Genomic DNA, 20,501 nt, shown 5'->3' on the forward strand with positions numbered 1-20,501 from the left:
CTATACTTAGTCTTTTGATATATATAACCTAAATTACTGTTCTGAACGAGACAACAGACAGAGAATGTTTTATTTAAAAACGTCACAAAACCTTCTCGCTACCTTAAAGGGACATAATATATAAAAAGTAAATGAGTATGCATTGTTTATTTTATTATGGATGGATGGAAGGAAGGAAGGAAGGAAGGAAGGAAGGAAGGAAGGGAGGAAGGAAGGAAGGAAGGAAGGAAGGGAGGGAGGGAGGGAGGGAGGGAGGGAGGGAGGGAGGGAGAGAGGGAGGGAGGGAGAGAGGAAAGAAGAAGGAAGGAAAGATCGAATTGTAATACTATTCTTGAGATAAATAAACAAATCGTGTACTTACTCTCGGAGTTCTTTCCTAAATCCAGTAACTTGTTCTGCAAGTGTAATACACGACTCTACTACTATTAAGAACTGTGCACTTGTATCATGGTGGTGATTGGCTGCAACTTTACACGCCGTGTGTCCCTTCTTATTAGTGGCAGTAATATCAGCATTAAACTCAACCAGTGTCTGTGAAATACAAGAATGACTGACTTCATATTCTTTGTTTATTTTCAATCAAAGCACACATGTACTGTGCATGTGTGATATGAAACTGATTTGTCTCCAATTCTCGGGAGCGAACATCCGGGCATTTTCACCACCTGGCAACCACCCCGTAGAAAACAAAGGCCAAAAACTCTGAAAAAACGGTACTTTGGGATAGTTGTTGAGACTCCCCTGAACATTTTTTCTCATTTTTTAAACTGAACTGAGCAAAACTGCTCCATTTTCCATGCAAATAACTTCATGCTAAAATTCCCATTTCTGCAATATAACATGGATACAATGGCGCAGCGCCCTCAAGCATCAACTAACAATCACATTACTGACAGAAATAGGGCAGCGCCCTCAAGTCACAGCTACTGTAACCGTTACTGTAAAACATGTCTTTTAGTGAGCATGTTATTTTAGTTTCACTGCGAGAATCACGCGTTATGCGTGAAATCGAACATAAAAACAGGACAAACAGAGTTCATATCATCGTAGTGGCATCAAACATCGCGTGGGATTCAACAAACACGAAAATATTTTGGGCGATATTTCCATACTTAATAATGTGCTGTCCAGATTTGATGATGATCAATTTTGATGAAGTAAAGGTATTCAAACGCAATATTCCTCTGTCAAAGCTATGAAATAAAGAAATTTGAGTTCAAAATCAAATCGTTTGATTTTTCGTGGCAGATGTCTGACGCATGTCTTTCATGCAACTCGTGAGATCTCACTGTTGAACGGAAAATAACCTATTCGTAATTTTGACTATTTAAAAAAAAAGTCTCACAATAAGATTTTGTTAATTCATGCATGGAGTCAAATTCACGAAAATGACATGCAGCTATTACAATGTGTTTAACAGTATACCCGACACATCCATTGAAATCATTTTTTGTTTGTTTATTCCATGTAATAATATGAGGTTATTACGAGGATACCTCAAAGTATGCACAAAGGCAGTACAGCAGGAGTATAGACCGATGAGGTTGATGCGCGGAGTACTGTATGAGTGCATACTTTGAGGTATCTTCGTAATAATCTTATTATTATACATCTTTTCCTTGAAAGGATACACCATGGGAGCGCCGAAATTCAAAATGTTTAGAACAGAATCCGCGAACTTCTTTGTATGGAGTCCGGTCAAACTTTGGTGACAGCCATGATTGTTTTTATTACTAAAAGACACTTACGTGTGTAATCATTCCATATTTGGAATTAGCATTTCCTAATATGGTAGGATGAAAATACCCTGTAAAATACCGCAAAATTATGGCATGCTGAAACTTATGGCGTTACGGTGACAGACGTATAATAATACCACATCTACGCACCTCTAGTTATGCTAATGAGGACAACAACAAAAAACAAATATAGAGTTTCAGGTTAACATAGGTAAAGGGGCACTTCCAGTTAAGCCTAATCTCATCCCAAATTTACTTTCTAGATTAAAATTACAATGGATAACAAAAGATAGATTAACTTTGTAAATAACATAAACAATAGTGTCCCATGATTCTTTGGTGCAATCCCTTGGCTTGGAAGGTTCTCCTTTAAGGTAGAGATGCAGGTTCCTGGGCACTTGGGAGTGAAAATTTTTTTTGGCTTTTTATTATCCAAACAGTCTTGGCTATACACTGTTGAAATTTTGTAGAATTGTGAATAGTGGAACATACTCAAAAAAACGATTTTAAAATATAGATAACAGGTGCAAACATTCTCTATTTTGAATGCTTAGCAAGATGATGGGATCTCGATATCATGCACTATATTTAACTTAATTAACGATAATACATTTAAATTTGGAACTGTTACAGCCATTTTAATTATTAGCATTCGCAAACTTCTTACTGAGTGAATTGTTATGCAAATTAGCAATTATCTCAGCTTCTTTTTAGTGCACATCCCAGAACTTAAAAAAAAATAGCTCCTAGATGCTTTGACCTTTTTGTTTTGAAATTTTCACAAATGATTGACAATGTGTTTATTTTCAAAACGCCGTCGGGGCAATGTTTTTGGTTGAACAGTGTTACAACAATCATACAGATAACTAGCCTGAGTGTTAATTTATGCATAAACTTGAAGTAGTGAAATTTGAGCTGCTGCCCTGCAAAATTGACAACTGGTAGACAGTTTTCAAAACTTCATTGTGTTTTGTTAATTTTTTATTTTAATTATTTTTTTAAAAACTTTTTCCAGGTTATTACAAGAGTATGATCACTGAACTGAAGATGTGAGAAATAACATTCAAATTTGTTTTGATGATAGATGTCCTAGTGCTGGTCATTCTCTATAAACATAAAACAAGGAATTAGAACATGAAATGAACATAGTGTAGAATACTTTATTTTAGCTGGAATTAATTTTTGCTGAAAAGACATTTTGAGTGTTTTGTATGGGATTTATTTTCACCGAGTTGAATGTAAAATATAGGCAAAAAGGTATATTTGCTGGATTTTATTTTCACTGAATCATTCTTTCAGTGAAAAATAACGAAAATTAATTCCAAGCGAAAATAAAGTATTTTACAGTATGCTATTTTGAAAATGATTCATTAATTTTAGTAATTAATCATCAAATTAATCATCAAAATAATCATCAAATCAATCATCAAATCAATCATCAAATTAATCATCAAAATAATCATCAAATTAATCATCAAATGTCTGGGTTACAAGGAAACATATGATTCATTTTGAGATACAAGACCTTCTTACCATTTTAAAAAAAGTTTAAATATTAAAGCAAAAAAAAAAACAGCTATTTAAGAATTATTTTCAATAATCCCATTCCTGTCAGGAGCACAGATACGTTTCAAACAAACCAGTTCCCACAGATTTCTAAACAAAATTTTGCCAGATAATTATTCAATAACAAATACCTGTAAACAAGATAAATGCCCATATTTGGCAGCAAGATGAGCAGCAGTGTTACCATGGGGATCAGTGACATCAATGGATAGGTCCTGCATCTGCATGTATCCTAGCAACCAGCGTAAACACTGTTCTTGTCCAAACCTGGCAGCTTGATGTAGAAGAACTGGTTGATTGACTTCATTTGTTAGTTGTTTCTTTACTCCAGTTTCCAGTACCAACCACTGCAGGCATTCAAGTTTGCCGTGCTGTCAACACAGATGAAATATCTCTATCAGTGAAATATGTACTAGACTAGAAAACACTTTCTAATGCCTACAATAATGCCTAGTATTGTCTTCAAGGCTAGCATGACCTCAGTAAATCTGTACTCACCTAGAATCTATGCACTTTATGAGGTCTATAAGACTTCTACAATAATGCCTAGTATTGTCTGCAAAGCTAGCATGACCTCAGTAAATCTGTACTCGCCTAGAATCTATGCACTTTATGAGGTCTATAAGATTTCTACAATAATGCCTAGTATTGTCAGCAAGGCTAGCATGACCTCAGTAAATCTGTACTCACCTAGAATCTATGCACTTTATGAGGTCTATAAGAATTCTACAATAATGCCTAGTATTGTCTGCAAGGCTAGCATGACCTCAGTAAATCTGTACTCACCTAGAATCTATGCACTTTATGAGGTCTATAAGACTTCTACAATAATGCCTAGTATTGTCAGCAAGGCTAGCATGACCTCAGTAAATCTGTACTCACCTAGAATCTATGCACTTTATGAGGTCTATAAGACTTCTACAATAATGCCTAGTATTGTTTGCAAGGCTAGCATGACCTCAGTAAATCTGTACTCACCTAGAATCTATGCACTTTATGAGGTCTATTAGACTTCTACAATAATGCCTAGTATTGTCTTCAAGGCTAGCATGACCTCAGTAAATATGTACTCACCTAGAATCTATGCACTTTATGGGATCTATAAGACTTCTATAATAATGCCTAGTATTGTCTTCAAGGCTAGCATGACCTCAGTAAATCTGTACTCGCCTAGAATCTATGCACTTTATGAGGTCTATAAGACTTCTACAATAATGCCTAGTATTGTCTTCAAGGCTAGCATGACCTCAGTAAATATGTACTCACCTAGAATCTATGCACTTTATGGGATCTATAAGACTTCTATAATAATGCCTAGTATTGTCTGCAAGGCTAGCATGACCTCAGTAAATCTGTACTCACCTAGAATCTATGCACTTTATGAGGTCTATAAGACTTCTACAATAAAGCCAAGTATTGTCTGCAAGGCTAGCATGACCTCAGTAAATCTGTACTCACCTAGAATCTATGCACATTATGAGGTCTATAAGATTTCTACAATAATGCCTAGTATTGTCTTCAAGGCTAGCATGACCTCAGTAAATCTGTACTCACCTATGCACTTTATGAGGTCTATAAGACTTCTACAATAATGCCTAGTATTGTCTTCAAGGCTAGCATGACCTCAGTAAATCTGTACTCACCTAGAATCTATGCACTTTATGAGGTGTATAAGATTTCTACAATAATGCCTAGTATTGTCTTCAAGGCTAGCATGACCTCAGTAAATCTGTACTCACCTATGCACTTTATGAGGTCTATAAGACTTCTACAATAAGGCCTAGTATTGTCTTCAAGGCTAGCATGACCTCAGTAAATCTGTACTCACCTATGCACTTTATGAGGTCTATAAGACTTCTACAATAATGCCTAGTATTGTCTGCAAGGCTAGCATGACCTCAGTAAATCTGTACTCACCTAGAATCTATGCACTTTATGAGGTGTATAAGATTTCTACAATAATGCCTAGTATTGTCTGCAAGGCTAGCATGACCTCAGTAAATCTGTACTCACCTATGCACTTTATGAGGTCTATAAGACTTCTACAATAATGCCTAGTATTGTCTTCAAGGCTAGCATGACCTCAGTAAATCTGTACTCACCTATGCACTTTATGAGGTCTATAAGACTTCTACAATAATGCCTAGTATTGTCTGCACGGCTAGCATGACCTCAGTAAATCTGTACTCACCTATGCACTTTATGAGGTCTATAAGACTTCTACAATAATGCCTAGTATTGTCAGCAAGGCTGGCATGACCTCAGTAAATCTGTACTCACCTAGAATCTATGCACTTTATGAGGTCTATAACATTTCTACAATAATGCCTAGTATTGTCTGCAAGGCTAGCATGACCTCAGTAAATCTGTACTCACCTAGAATCTATGCACTTTATGAGGTCTATAAGACTTCTACAATAATGCCTAGTATTGTCTTCAAGGCTGGCATGACCTCAGTAAATCTGTACTCACCTAGAATCTATGCACTTTATGAGGTCTATAAGACTTCTACAATAATGCCTAGTATTGTCTTCAAGGCTAGCATGACCTCAGTAAATATGTACTCACCTAGAATCTATGCACTTTATGAGGTCTATAAGACTTCTACAATAAATCCTAGTATTGTCTGCACGGCTAGCATGACCTCAGTAAATCTGTACTCACCTAGAATCTATGCACTTTATGAGGTCTATAAGATTTCTACAATAATGCCTAGTATTGTCTTCAAGGCTAGCATGACCTCAGTAAATCTGTACTCACCTATGCACTTTATGAGGTCTATAAGACTTCTACAATAATGCCTAGTATTGTCTTCAAGGCTAGCATGACCTCAGTAAATCTGTACTCACCTAGAATCTATGCACTTTATGAGGTCTATAAGATTTCTACAATAATGCCTAGTATTGTCTGCAAGGCTAGCATGACCTCAGTAAATCTGTACTCACCTAGAATCTATGCACTTTATGAGGTCTGTAAGACTTCTACAATAATGCCTAGTATTGTCTGCAAGGCTAGCATGACCTCAGTAAATCTGTACTCGCCTAGAATCTATGCACTTTATGAGGTATATAAGACTTCTACAATAATGCCTAGTATTGTCTGCAAGGCTAGCATGACCTCAGTAAATCTGTACTCACCTATGCACTTTATGAGGTCTATAAGACTTCTACAATAATGCCTAGTATTGTCTGCAAAGCTAGCATGACCTCAGTAAATCTGTACTCACCTATGCACTTTATGAGGTCTATAAGACTTCTACAATAATGCCTAGTATTGTCTGCAAGGCTAGCATGACCTCAGTAAATCTGTACTCACCTAGAATCTATGCACTTTATGAGGTCTATAAGACTTCTACAATAATACCTAGTATTGTCTGCACGGCTAGCATGACCTCAGTAAATCTGTACTCACCTAGAATCTATGCACTTTATGAGGTCTATAAGACTTCTACAATAATACCTAGTATTGTCTGCACGGCTAGCATGACCTCAGTAAATCTGTACTCACCTAGAATCTATGCACTTTATGAGGTCTATAAGACTTCTACAATAATACCTAGTATTGTCTGCACGGCTAGCATGACCTCAGTAAATCTGTACTCACCTATGCACTTTATGAGGTCTATAAGACTTCTACAATAATGCCTAGTATTGTCTTCAAGGCTAGCATGACCTCAGTAAATCTGTACTCACCTAGAATCTATGCACTTTATGAGGTCTATAAGACTTCTACAATAATGCCTAGTATTGTCTGCAAGGCTAGCATGACCTCAGTAAATCTGTACTCACCTAGAATCTATGCACTTTATGAGGTATATAAGACTTCTACAATAAAGCCTAGTATTGTCTGCAAGGCTAGCATGACCTCAGTAAATCTGTACTCACCTAGAATCTATGCACTTTATGAGGTCTATAAGACTTCTACAATAAAGCCTAGTATTGTCTGCAAGGCTAGCATGACCTCAGTAAATCTGTACTCACCTAGAATCTATGCACTTTATGAGGTCTATAAGACTTCTACAATAATGCCTAGTATTGTCTGCAAGGCTAGCATGACCTCAGTAAATCTGTACTCACCTAGAATCTATGCACTTTATGAGATCTATAAGACTTCTACAATAATGCCTAGAGAGTCTGCAAGGCTAGCATGACCTCAGTAAATCTGTACTCACCTAGAATCTATGCACTTTATGAGGTCTGTAAGACTTCTACAATAAAGCCTAGTATTGTCAGCAAGGCTAGCATGACCTCAGTAAATCTGTACTCACCTAGAATCTATGCACTTTATGAGGTCTGTAAGACTTCTACAATAATGCCTAGTATTGTCTGCAAGGCTAGCATGACCTCAGTAAATCTGTACTCGCCTAGAATCTATGCACTTTATGAGGTCTATAAGACTTCTACAATAATGCCTAGTATTGTCTGCAAGGCTAGCATGACCTCAGTAAATCTGTACTCACCTATGCACTTTATGAGGTCTATAAGACTTCTACAATAATGCCTAGTATTGTCTGCAAGGTTAGCATGACCTCAGTAAATCTGTACTCGCCTAGAATCTATGCACTTTATGAGGTCTATAAGACTTCTACAATAATGCCTAGTATTGTCTGCAAGGCTGGCATGATCTCAGTAAATCTGTACTCGCCTAGAATCTATGCACTTTATGAAGTCTATAAGACTTCTACAATAATGCCTAGTATTGTCTGCAAGGCTAGCATGACCTCAGTAAATCTGTACTCGCCTAGAATCTATGCACTTTATGAGGTCTATAAGACTTCTACAATAATGCCTAGTATTGTCTGCAAGGCTAGCATGACCTCAGTAAATCTGTACTCACCTAGAATCTATGCACTTTATGAGGTCTATAAGACTTCTACAATAATGCCTAGTATTGTCTTCAAGGCTAGCATGACCTCAGTAAATCTGTACTCACCTAGAATCTATGCACTTTATGAGGTCTATAAGACTTCTACAATAATGCCTAGTATTGTCTGCAAGGCTAGCATGACCTCAGTAAATCTGTACTCACCTAGAATCTATGCACTTTATGAGGTCTATAAGACTTCTACAATAATGCCTAGTATTGTCTTCAAGGCTAGCATGACCTCAGTAAATCTGTACTCACCTAGAATCTATGCACTTTATGAGGTCTATAAGATTTCTACAATAATGCCTAGTATTGTCTGCAAGGCTAGCATGACCTCAGTAAATCTGTACTCACCTAGAATCTATGCACTTTATGAGGTCTATAAGACTTCTACAATAATGCCTAGTATTGTCTGCAAGGCTAGCATGACCTCAGTAAATCTGTACTCACCTAGAATCTATGCACTTTATGAGGTCTATAAGACTTCTACAATAATGCCTAGTATTGTCTGCAAGGCTAGCATGACCTCAGTAAATCTGTACTCACCTAGAATCTATGCACTTTATGAGGTCTATAAGACTTTACAATAATGCCTAGTATTGTCTGCAAGGCTAGCATGACCTCAGTAAATCTGTACTCACCTAGAATCTATGCACTTTATGAGGTCTATAAGACTTCTACAATAATGCCTAGTATTGTCTGCAAGGCTAGCATGACCTCAGTAAATATGTACTCACCTAGAATCTATGCACTTTATGAGGTCTATAAGACTTCTACAATAAAGCCTAGTATTGTCTGCACGGCTAGCATGACCTCAGTAAATCTGTACTCACCTAGAATCTATGCACTTTATGAGGTCTATAACATTTCTACAATAATGCCTAGTATTGTCTTCAAGGCTAGCATGACCTCAGTAAATCTGTACTCACCTATGCACTTTATGAGGTCTATAAGACTTCTACAATAATGCCTAGTATTGTCTTCAAGGCTAGCATGACCTCAGTAAATCTGTACTCACCTAGAATCTATGCACTTTATGAGGTCTATAAGATTTCTACAATAATGCCTAGTATTGTCTGCAAGGCTAGCATGACCTCAGTAAATCTGTACTCACCTATGCACTTTATGAGGTCTATAAGACTTCTACAATAATGCCTAGTATTGTCTTCAAGGCTAGCATGACCTCAGTAAATCTGTACTCACCTAGAATCTATGCACTTTATGAGGTCTATAAGATTTCTACAATAATGCCTAGTATTGTCTGCAAGGCTAGCATGACCTCAGTAAATCTGTACTCACCTAGAATCTATGCACTTTATGAGGTCTATAACATTTCTACAATAATGCCTAGTATTGTCTTCAAGGCTAGCATGACCTCAGTAAATCTGTACTCACCTATGCACTTTATGAGGTCTATAAGACTTCTACAATAATGCCTAGTATTGTCTGCAAGGCTAGCATGACCTCAGTAAATCTGTACTCACCTAGAATCTATGCACTTTATGAGGTCTATAAGACTTCTACAATAATGCCTAGTATTGTCTGCACGGCTAGCATGACCTCAGTAAATCTGTACTCACCTATGCACTTTATGAGGTCTATAAGACTTCTACAATAATGCCTAGTATTGTCTTCAAGGCTAGCATGACCTCAGTAAATCTGTACTCACCTAGAATCTATGCACTTTATGAGGTCTATAAGATTTCTACAATAATGCCTAGTATTGTCTGCAAGGCTAGCATGACCTCAGTAAATCTGTACTCACCTAGAATCTATGCACTTTATGAGGTATATAAGACTTCTACAATAATGCCTAGTATTGTCTTCAAGGCTAGCATGACCTCAGTAAATCTGTACTCACCTAGAATCTATGCACTTTATGAGGTCTATAAGATTTCTACAATAATGCCTAGTATTGTCTGCAAGGCTAGCATGACCTCAGTAAATCTGTACTCACCTAGAATCTATGCACTTTATGAGGTCTATAAGATTTCTACAATAATGCCTAGTATTGTCTGCACGGCTAGCATGACCTCAGTAAATCTGTACTCACCTATGCACTTTATGAGGTCTATAAGACTTCTACAATAATGTCTAGTATTGTCTGCAAGGCTAGCATGGCCTCAGTAAATCTGTACTCACCTAGAATCTATGCACTTTATGAGGTATATAAGACTTCTACAATAAAGCCTAGTATTGTCTGCAAGGCTAGCATGACCTCAGTAAATCTGTACTCACCTAGAATCTATGCACTTTATGAGGTCTATAAGACTTCTACAATAAAGCCTAGTATTGTCTGCAAGGCTAGCATGACCTCAGTAAATCTGTACTCACCTAGAATCTATGCACTTTATGAGGTCTATAAGACTTCTACAATAATGCCTAGTATTGTCTGCAAGGCTAGCATGACCTCAGTAAATCTGTACTCACCTAGAATCTATGCACTTTATGAGGTCTATAAGACTTCTACAATAATGCCTAGTATTGTCTGCAAGGCTAGCATGACCTCAGTAAATCTGTACTCACCTAGAATCTATGCACTTTATGAGGTCTGTAAGACTTCTACAATAATGCCTAGTATTGTCTGCAAGGCTAGCATGACCTCAGTAAATCTGTACTCACCTAGAATCTATGCACTTTATGAGGTCTATAAGACTTCTACAATAATGCCTAGTATTGTCTGCAAGGCTAGCATGACCTCAGTAAATATGTACTCACCTAGAATCTATGCACTTTATGAGGTCTATAAGACTTCTACAATAATGCCTAGTATTGTCTGCAAGGCTAGCATGACCTCAGTAAATCTGTACTCGCCTAGAATCTATGCACTTTATGAGATCTATAAGACTTCTACAATAATGCCTAGAGAGTCTGCAAGGCTAGCATGACCTCAGTAAATCTGTACTCACCTAGAATCTATGCACTTTATGAGGTCTGTAAGACTTCTACAATAATGCCTAGTATTGTCTGCAAGGCTAGCATGACCTCAGTAAATCTGTACTCACCTAGAATCTATGCACTTTATGAGGTATATAAGACTTCTACAATAAAGCCTAGTATTGTCTGCAAGGCTAGCATGACCTCAGTAAATCTGTACTCACCTAGAATCTATGCACTTTATGAGGTCTATAAGACTTCTACAATAAAGCCTAGTATTGTCTGCAAGGCTAGCATGACCTCAGTAAATCTGTACTCACCTAGAATCTATGCACTTTATGAGGTCTATAAGACTTCTACAATAATGCCTAGTATTGTCTGCAAGGCTAGCATGACCTTAGTAAATCTGTACTCACCTAGAATCTATGCACTTTATGAGGTCTATAAGACTTCTACAATAAAGCCTAGTATTGTCTGCAAGGCTAGCATGACCTCAGTAAATCTGTACTCACCTAGAATCTATGCACTTTATGAGGTCTATAAGACTTCTACAATAATGCCTAGTATTGTCTTCAAGGCTAGCATGACCTCAGTAAATCTGTACTCACCTAGAATCTATGCACTTTATGAGGTCTATAAGATTTCTACAATAATGCCTAGTATTGTCTGCAAGGCTAGCATGACCTCAGTAAATCTGTACTCACCTATGCACTTTATGAGGTCTATAAGACTTTACAATAATGCCTAGTATTGTCTGCAAGGCTAGCATGACCTCAGTAAATATGTACTCACCTAGAATCTATGCACTTTATGAGGTCTATAAGACTTCTACAATAAAGCCTAGTATTGTCTTCAAGGCTAGCATGACCTCAGTAAATCTGTACTCACCTATGCACTTTATGAGGTCTATAAGACTTCTACAATAATGCCTAGTATTGTCTTCAAGGCTAGCATGACCTCAGTAAATCTGTACTCACCTAGAATCTATGCACTTTATGAGGTCTATAAGATTTCTACAATAATGCCTAGTATTGTCTGCAAGGCTAGCATGACCTCAGTAAATCTGTACTCACCTATGCACTTTATGAGGTCTATAAGACTTCTACAATAATGCCTAGTATTGTCTTCAAGGCTAGCATGACCTCAGTAAATCTGTACTCACCTAGAATCTATGCACTTTATGAGGTCTATAAGATTTCTACAATAATGCCTAGTATTGTCTGCAAGGCTAGCATGACCTCAGTAAATCTGTACTCACCTATGCACTTTATGAGGTCTATAAGACTTCTACAATAATGCCTAGTATTGTCTTCAAGGCTAGCATGACCTCAGTAAATCTGTACTCACCTAGAATCTATGCACTTTATGAGGTCTATAAGATTTCTACAATAATGCCTAGTATTGTCTGCAAGGCTAGCATGACCTCAGTAAATCTGTACTCACCTATGCACTTTATGAGGTCTATAAGACTTCTACAATAAAGCCTAGTATTGTCTGCAAGGCTAGCATGACCTCAGTAAATCTGTACTCACCTAGAATCTATGCACTTTATGAGGTCTATAAGACTTCTACAATAAAGCCTAGTATTGTCTGCAAGGCTAGCATGACCTCAGTAAATCTGTACTCACCTAGAATCTATGCACTTTATGAGGTCTATAAGACTTCTACAATAATGCCTAGTATTGTCTGCAAGGCTAGCATGACCTCAGTAAATCTGTACTCACCTAGAATCTATGCACTTTATGAGGTCTGTAAGACTTCTACAATAATGCCTAGTATTGTCAGCAAGGCTAGCATGACCTCAGTAAATCTGTACTCACCTAGAATCTATGCACTTTATGAGGTCTGTAAGACTTCTACAATAATGCCTAGTATTGTCTGCAAGGCTAGCATGACCTCAGTAAATCTGTACTCACCTAGAATCTATGCACTTTATGAGGTCTGTAAGACTTCTACAATAATGCCTAGTATTGTCTGCAAGGCTAGCATGACCTCAGTAAATCTGTACTCGCCTAGAAACTATGCACTTTATGAGGTCTATAAGACTTCTACAATAATGCCTAGTATTGTCTGCAAGGCTAGCATGACCTCAGTAAATCTGTACTCACCTAGAATCTATGCACTTTATGAGGTCTATAAGACTTCTACAATAATGCCTAGTATTGTCTGCAAGGCTAGCATGACCTCAGTAAATCTGTACTCACCTAGAATCTATGCACTTTATGAGGTCTATAAGACTTCTACAATAATGCCTAGTATTGTCAGCAAGGCTAGCATGACCTCAGTAAATCTGTACTCGCCTAGAATCTATGCACTTTATGAGGTCTATAAGACTTCTACAATAATGCCTAGTATTGTCAGCAAGGCTAGCATGACCTCAGTAAATCTGTACTCACCTAGAATCTATGCACTTTATGAGGTCTATAAGACTTCTACAATAAAGCCTAGTATTGTCTGCAAGGCTAGCATGACCTCAGTAAATCTGTACTCGCCTAGAATCTATGCACTTTATGAGGTCTATAAGACTTCTACAATAATGCCTAGTATTGTCTGCAAGGGTGGCATGACCTCAGTAAATCTGTACTCACCTAGAATCTATGCACTTTATGAGATCTATAAGACTTCTACAATAATGCCTAGTATTGTCTGCAAGGCTAGCATGACCTCAGTAAATCTGTACTCACCTAGAATCTATGCACTTTATGAGGTCTATAAGACTTCTACAATAATGCCTAGTATTGTCTGCAAGGCTAGCATGACCTCAGTAAATCTGTACTCGCCTAGAATCTATGCACTTTATGAGGTCTATAAGACTTCTACAATAATGCCTAGTATTGTTTGCAAGGCTAGCATGACCTCAGTAAATCTGTACTCACCTAGAATCTATGCACTTTATGAGGTCTATAAGACTTCTACAATAATGCCTAGTATTGTCTTCAAGGCTAGCATGACCTCAGTAAATCTGTACTCACCTAGAATCTATGCACTTTATGAGGTCTATAAGATTTCTACAATAATGCCTAGTATTGTCTTCAAGGCTAGCATGACCTCAGTAAATCTGTACTCACCTATGCACTTTATGAGGTCTATAAGACTTCTACAATAATGCCTAGTATTGTCTTCAAGGCTAGCATGATCTCAGTAAATCTGTACTCACCTAGAATCTATGCACTTTATGAGGTCTATAAGACTTCTACAATAATGCCTAGTATTGTCTGCAAGGCTAGCATGACCTCAGTAAATCTGTACTCACCTATGCACTTTATGAGGTCTATAAGACTTCTACAATAATGCCTAGTATTGACTTCAAGGCTAGCATGACCTCAGTAAATCTGTACTCACCTAGAATCTATGCACTTTATGAGGTCTATAAGACTTCTACAATAATGCCTAGTATTGTCTTCAAGGCTAGCATGACCTCAGTAAATCTGTACTCACCTAGAATCTATGCACTTTATGAGGTCTATAAGACTTCTACAATAATGCCTAGTATTGTCTGCACGGCTAGCATGACCTCAGTAAATCGGTACTCACCTATGCACTTTATGAGGTCTATAAGACTTCTACAATAATGCCTAGTATTGTCTTCAAGGCTAGCATGACCTCAGTAAATCTGTACTCGCCTAGAATCTATGCACTTTATGAGGTCTATAAGATTTCTACAATAATGCCTAATATTGTCTGCACGGCTAGCATGACCTCAGTAAATCTGTACTCGCCTAGAATCTATGCACTTTATGAGGTCTATAAGACTTCTACAATAATGCCTAGTATTGTCTTCAAGGCTAGCATGACCTCAGTAAATCTGTACTCGCCTAGAATCTATGCACTTTATGAGGTCTATAAGACTTCTACAATAATGCCTAGTATTGTCTTCAAGGCTAGCATGACCTCAGTAAATCTGTACTCACCTAGAATCTATGCACTTTATGAGGTCTATAAGACTTCTACAATAAAGCCTAGTATTGTCTGCAAGGCTAGCATGACCTCAGCAAATCTGTACTCACCTAGAATCTATGCACTTTATGAGGTCTATAAGACTTCTACAATAATGCCTAGTATTGTCTGCACGGCTAGCATGACCTCAGTAAATCTGTACTCACCTATGCACTTTATGAGGTCTATAAGACTTCTACAATAATGCCTAGTATTGTCTTCAAGGCTAGCATGACCTCAGTAAATCTGTACTCACCTAGAATCTATGCACTTTATGAGGTCTATAAGACTTCTACAATAATGCCTAGTATTGTCTGCACGGCTAGCATGACCTCAGTAAATCTGTACTCGCCTAGAATCTATGCACTTTATGAGGTCTATAAGACTTCTACAATAATGCCTAGTATTGTCTGCAAGGCTAGCATGACCTCAGTAAATCTGTACTCACCTAGAATCTATGCACTTTATGAGGTCTATAAGACTTCTACAATAATGCCTAGTATTGTCTGCACGGCTAGCATGACCTCAGTAAATCTGTACTCACCTAGAATCTATGCACTTTATGAGGTCTATAAGACTTCTACAATAATGCCTAGTATTGTCTGCACGGCTAGCATGACCTCAGTAAATCTGTACTCACCTATGCACTTTATGAGGTCTATAAGACTTCTACAATAAAGCCTCGTATTGTCTGCAAGGCTAGCATGACCTCAGTAAATCTGTACTCACCTAGAATCTATGCACTTTATGAGGTCTATAAGACTTCTACAATAATGCCTAGTATTGTCTGCACGGCTAGCATGACCTCAGTAAATCTGTACTCACCTATGCACTTTATGAGGTCTATAAGACTTCTACAATAAAGCCTCGTATTGTCTGCAAGGCTAGCATGACCTCAGTAAATCTGTACTCGCCTAGAATCTATGCACTTTATGAGGTCTATAAGACTTCTACAATAAAGCCAAGTATTGTCTGCAAGGCTAGCATGACCTCAGTAAATCTGTACTCACCTAGAATCTATGCACTTTATGAGGTCTATAAGATTTCTACAATAATGCCTAATATTGTCTGCACGGCTAGCATGACCTCAGTAAATCTGTACTCGCCTAGAATCTATGCACTTTATGAGGTCTATAAGACTTCTACAATAATGCCTAGTATTGTCTTCAAGGCTAGCATGACCTCAGTAAATCTGTACTCGCCTAGAATCTATGCACTTTATGAGGTCTATAAGACTTCTACAATAATGCCTAGTATTGTCTTCAAGGCTAGCATGACCTCAGTAAATCTGTACTCGCCTAGAATCTATGCACTTTCTGAAGTCTGTAAGACTTCTACAATAAAGCCTTGTATTGTCTGCAAGGCTAGCATGACCTCAGTAAATCTGTACTTGCCTAGAATCTATGCACTTTATGAGGTCTATAAGACTTCTACAATAAAGCCTAGTATTGTCTGCAAGGCTAGCATGACCTCAGTAAATCTGTACTCACCTAGAATCTATGCACTTTATGAGGTCTATAAGACTTCTACAATAAAGCCAAGTATTGTCTGCAAGGCTAGCATGACCTCAGTAAATCTGTACTCACCTAGAATCTATGCACTTTATGAGGTCTGTAAGACTTCTACAATAATGCCTAGTATTGTCAGCAAGGCTAGCATGACCTCAGTAAATCTGTACTCACCTATGCACTTTATGAGGTCTATAAGACTTCTACAATAATGCCTAGTATTGTCTTCAAGGCTAGCATGACCTCAGTAAATCTGTACTCACCTAGAATCTATGCACTTTATGAGGTCTATAAGACTTCTACAATAATGCCTAGTATTGTCTGCACGGCTAGCATGACCTCAGTAAATCTGTACTCACCTATGCACTTTATGAGGTCTATAAGACTTCTACAATAAAGCCTCGTATTGTCTGCAAGGCTAGCATGACCTCAGTAAATCTGTACTCACCTATGCACTTTATGAGGTCTATAAGACTTCTACAATAAAGCCTCGTATTGTCTGCAAGGCTAGCATGACCTCAGTAAATCTGTACTCGCCTAGAATCTATGCACTTTATGAGGTCTATAAGACTTCTACAATAAAGCCAAGTATTGTCTGCAAGGCTAGCATGACCTCAGTAAATCTGTACTCACCTAGAATCTGTGCACTTTATGAGATCTATAAGACTTCTACAATAAAGCCTAGTATTGTCAGCAAGGCTAGCATGACCTCAGTAAATCTGTACTCGCCTAGAATCTGTGCACTTTATGAGATCTATAAGACTTCTACAATAAAGCCTAGTATTGTCAGCAAGGCTAGCATGACCTCAGTAAATCTGTACTCGCCTAGAATCTGTGCACTTTATGAGGTCTATAAGACTTCTACAATAATGCCTAGTATTGTCTGCACGGCTAGCATGACCTCAGTAAATCTGTACTCGCCTAGAATCTATGCACTTTATGAGGTCTGTAAGACTTCTACAATAATGCCTAGTATTGTCTGCAAGGCTAGCATGACCTCAGTAAATCTGTACTCACCTAGAATCTATGCACTTTATGAGGTCTATAAGACTTCTACAATAATGCCTAGTATTGTCTGCACGGCTAGCATGACCTCAGTAAATCTGTACTCACCTAGAATCTATGCACTTTATGAGGTCTGTAAGACTTCTACAATAATGCCTAGTATTGTCTGCAAGGCTAGCATGACCTCAGTAAATCTGTACTCACCTATGCACTTTATGAGGTCTATAAGACTTCTACAATAATGCCTAGTATTGTCTTCAAGGCTAGCATGACCTCAGTAAATCTGTACTCGCCTAGAATCTATGCACTTTATGAGGTCTGTAAGACTTCTACAATAATGCCTAGTATTGTCTGCAAGGCTAGCATGACCTCAGTAAATCTGTACTCACCTATGCACTTTATGAGGTCTATAAGACTTCTACAATAATGCCTAGTATTGTCTTCAAGGCTAGCATGACCTCAGTAAATCTGTACTCGCCTAGAATCTATGCACTTTATGAGGTCTATAAGATTTCTACAATAATGCCTAATATTGTCTGCACGGCTAGCATGACCTCAGTAAATCTGTACTCGCCTAGAATCTATGCACTTTATGAGGTCTATAAGACTTCTACAATAATGCCTAGTATTGTCTTCAAGGCTAGCATGACCTCAGTAAATCTGTACTCGCCTAGAATCTATGCACTTTATGAGGTCTATAAGACTTCTACAATAAAGCCTAGTATTGTCTGCAAGGCTAGCATGACCTCAGTAAATCTGTACTCACCTAGAATCTATGCACTTTATGAGGTCTATAAGACTTCTACAATAATGCCTAGTATTGTGTGCAAGGCTAGCATGACCTCAGTAAATCTGTACTCACCTAGAATCTATGCACTTTATGAGGTCTGTAAGACTTCTACAATAATGCCTAGTATTGTCAGCAAGGCTAGCATGACCTCAGTAAATCTGTACTCACCTATGCACTTTATGAGGTCTATAAGACTTCTACAATAATGCCTAGTATTGTCTTCAAGGCTAGCATGACCTCAGTAAATCTGTACTCGCCTAGAATCTATGCACTTTATGAGATCTATAAGACTTCTACAATAATGCCTAGTATTGTCTGCAAGGCTAGCATGACCTCAGTAAATCTGTACTCACCTATGCACTTTATGAGGTCTATAAGACTTCTACAATAATGCCTAGTATTGTCTTCAAGGCTAGCATGACCTCAGTAAATCTGTACTCACCTAGAATCTATGCACTTTATGAGGTCTATAAGACTTCTACAATAATGCCTAGTATTGTCTGCACGGCTAGCATGACCTCAGTAAATCTGTACTCACCTAGAATCTATGCACTTTATGAGGTCTATAAGACTTCTACAATAATGCCTAGTATTGTCTGCAAGGCTAGCATGACCTCAGTAAATCTGTACTCACCTAGAATCTATGCACTTTATGAGGTCTATAAGACTTCTACAATAATGCCTAGTATTGTCTTCAAGGCTAGCATGACCTCAGTAAATCTGTACTCACCTAGAATCTATGCACTTTATGAGGTCTATAAGACTTCTACAATAAAGCCTCGTATTGTCTGCAAGGCTAGCATGACCTCAGTAAATCTGTACTCGCCTAGAATCTATGCACTTTATGAGGTCTATAAGACTTCTACAATAAAGCCAAGTATTGTCTGCAAGGCTAGCATGACCTCAGTAAATCTGTACTCACCTAGAATCTGTGCACTTTATGAGGTCTATAAGACTTCTACAATAAAGCCTAGTATTGTCAGCAAGGCTAGCATGACCTCAGTAAATCTGTACTCGCCTAGAATCTGTGCACTTTATGAGATCTATAAGACTTCTACAATAAAGCCTAGTATTGTCAGCAAGGCTAGCATGACCTCAGTAAATCTGTACTCGCCTAGAATCTATGCACTTTATGAGGTCTATAAGATTTCTACAATAATGCCTAGTATTGTCTTCAAGGCTAGCATGACCTCAGTAAATCTGTACTCACCTATGCACTTTATGAGGTCTATAAGACTTCTACAATAATGCCTAGTATTGTCTTCAAGGCTAGCATGACCTCAGTAAATCTGTACTCACCTAGAATCTATGCACTTTATGAGGTCTATAAGACTTCTACAATAAAGCCAAGTATTGTCTGCAAGGCTAGCATGACCTCAGTAAATCTGTACTCACCTAGAATCTATGCACTTTATGAGATCTATAAGACTTCTACAATAAAGCCTAGTATTGTCTGCAAGGCTAGCATGACCTCAGTAAATCTGTACTCACCTAGAATCTATGCACTTTATGAGGTCTATAAGACTTCTACAATAATGCCTAGTATTGTGTGCAAGGCTAGCATGACCTCAGTAAATCTGTACTCACCTAGAATCTATGCACTTTATGAGGTCTGTAAGACTTCTACAATAATGCCTAGTATTGTCAGCAAGGCTAGCATGACCTCAGTAAATCTGTACTCACCTATGCACTTTATGAGGTCTATAAAACTTCTACAATAATGCCTAGTATTGTCTTCAAGGCTAGCATGACCTCAGTAAATCTGTACTCACCTAGAATCTATGCACTTTATGAGATCTATAAGACTTCTACAATAATGCCTAGTATTGTCTGCAAGGCTAGCATGACCTCAGTAAATCTGTACTCGCCTAGAATCTATGCACTTTATGAGATCTATAAGACTTCTACAATAATGCCTAGTATTGTCTTCAAGGCTAGCATGACCTCAGTAAATCTGTACTCGCCTAGAATCTATGCACTTTATGAGATCTATAAGACTTCTACAATAATGCCTAGTATTGTCTGCAAGGCTAGCATGACCTCAGTAAATCTGTACTCACCTATGCACTTTATGAGGTCTATAAGACTTCTACAATAAAGCCAAGTATTGTCTGCAAGGCTAGCATGACCTCAGTAAATCTGTACTCACCTAGAATCTATGCACTTTATGAGGTCTATAAGACTTCTACAATAATGCCTAGTATTGTCTTCAAG

General features: G+C 37.9%; 1 protein-coding gene across 1 annotated transcript in view; it reads right to left on the bottom strand.

The window, feature by feature from the left end:
• LOC144343544 (uncharacterized) overlaps window positions 1-20,501 on the bottom strand; it is an 80,340-nt gene that overhangs the window by 16,884 nt on the left and 42,955 nt on the right. Inside the window, exons 6-7 of the mRNA XM_085494395.1 lie at window positions 3,437-3,676; window positions 362-531 (exon numbers count right to left, since the gene is read on the bottom strand). Coding sequence (XP_085350521.1) covers window positions 362-531; window positions 3,437-3,676 — 410 coding nt within the window. The remainder of the gene's footprint in view (window positions 1-361; window positions 532-3,436; window positions 3,677-20,501) is intronic.

The sequence above is a fragment of the Saccoglossus kowalevskii genome, chromosome 20 (assembly GCF_978046115.1).
Source record: "Saccoglossus kowalevskii chromosome 20, keSacKowa6.1, whole genome shotgun sequence".
Taxonomy (NCBI): Eukaryota; Metazoa; Hemichordata; class Enteropneusta; family Harrimaniidae; genus Saccoglossus; species Saccoglossus kowalevskii.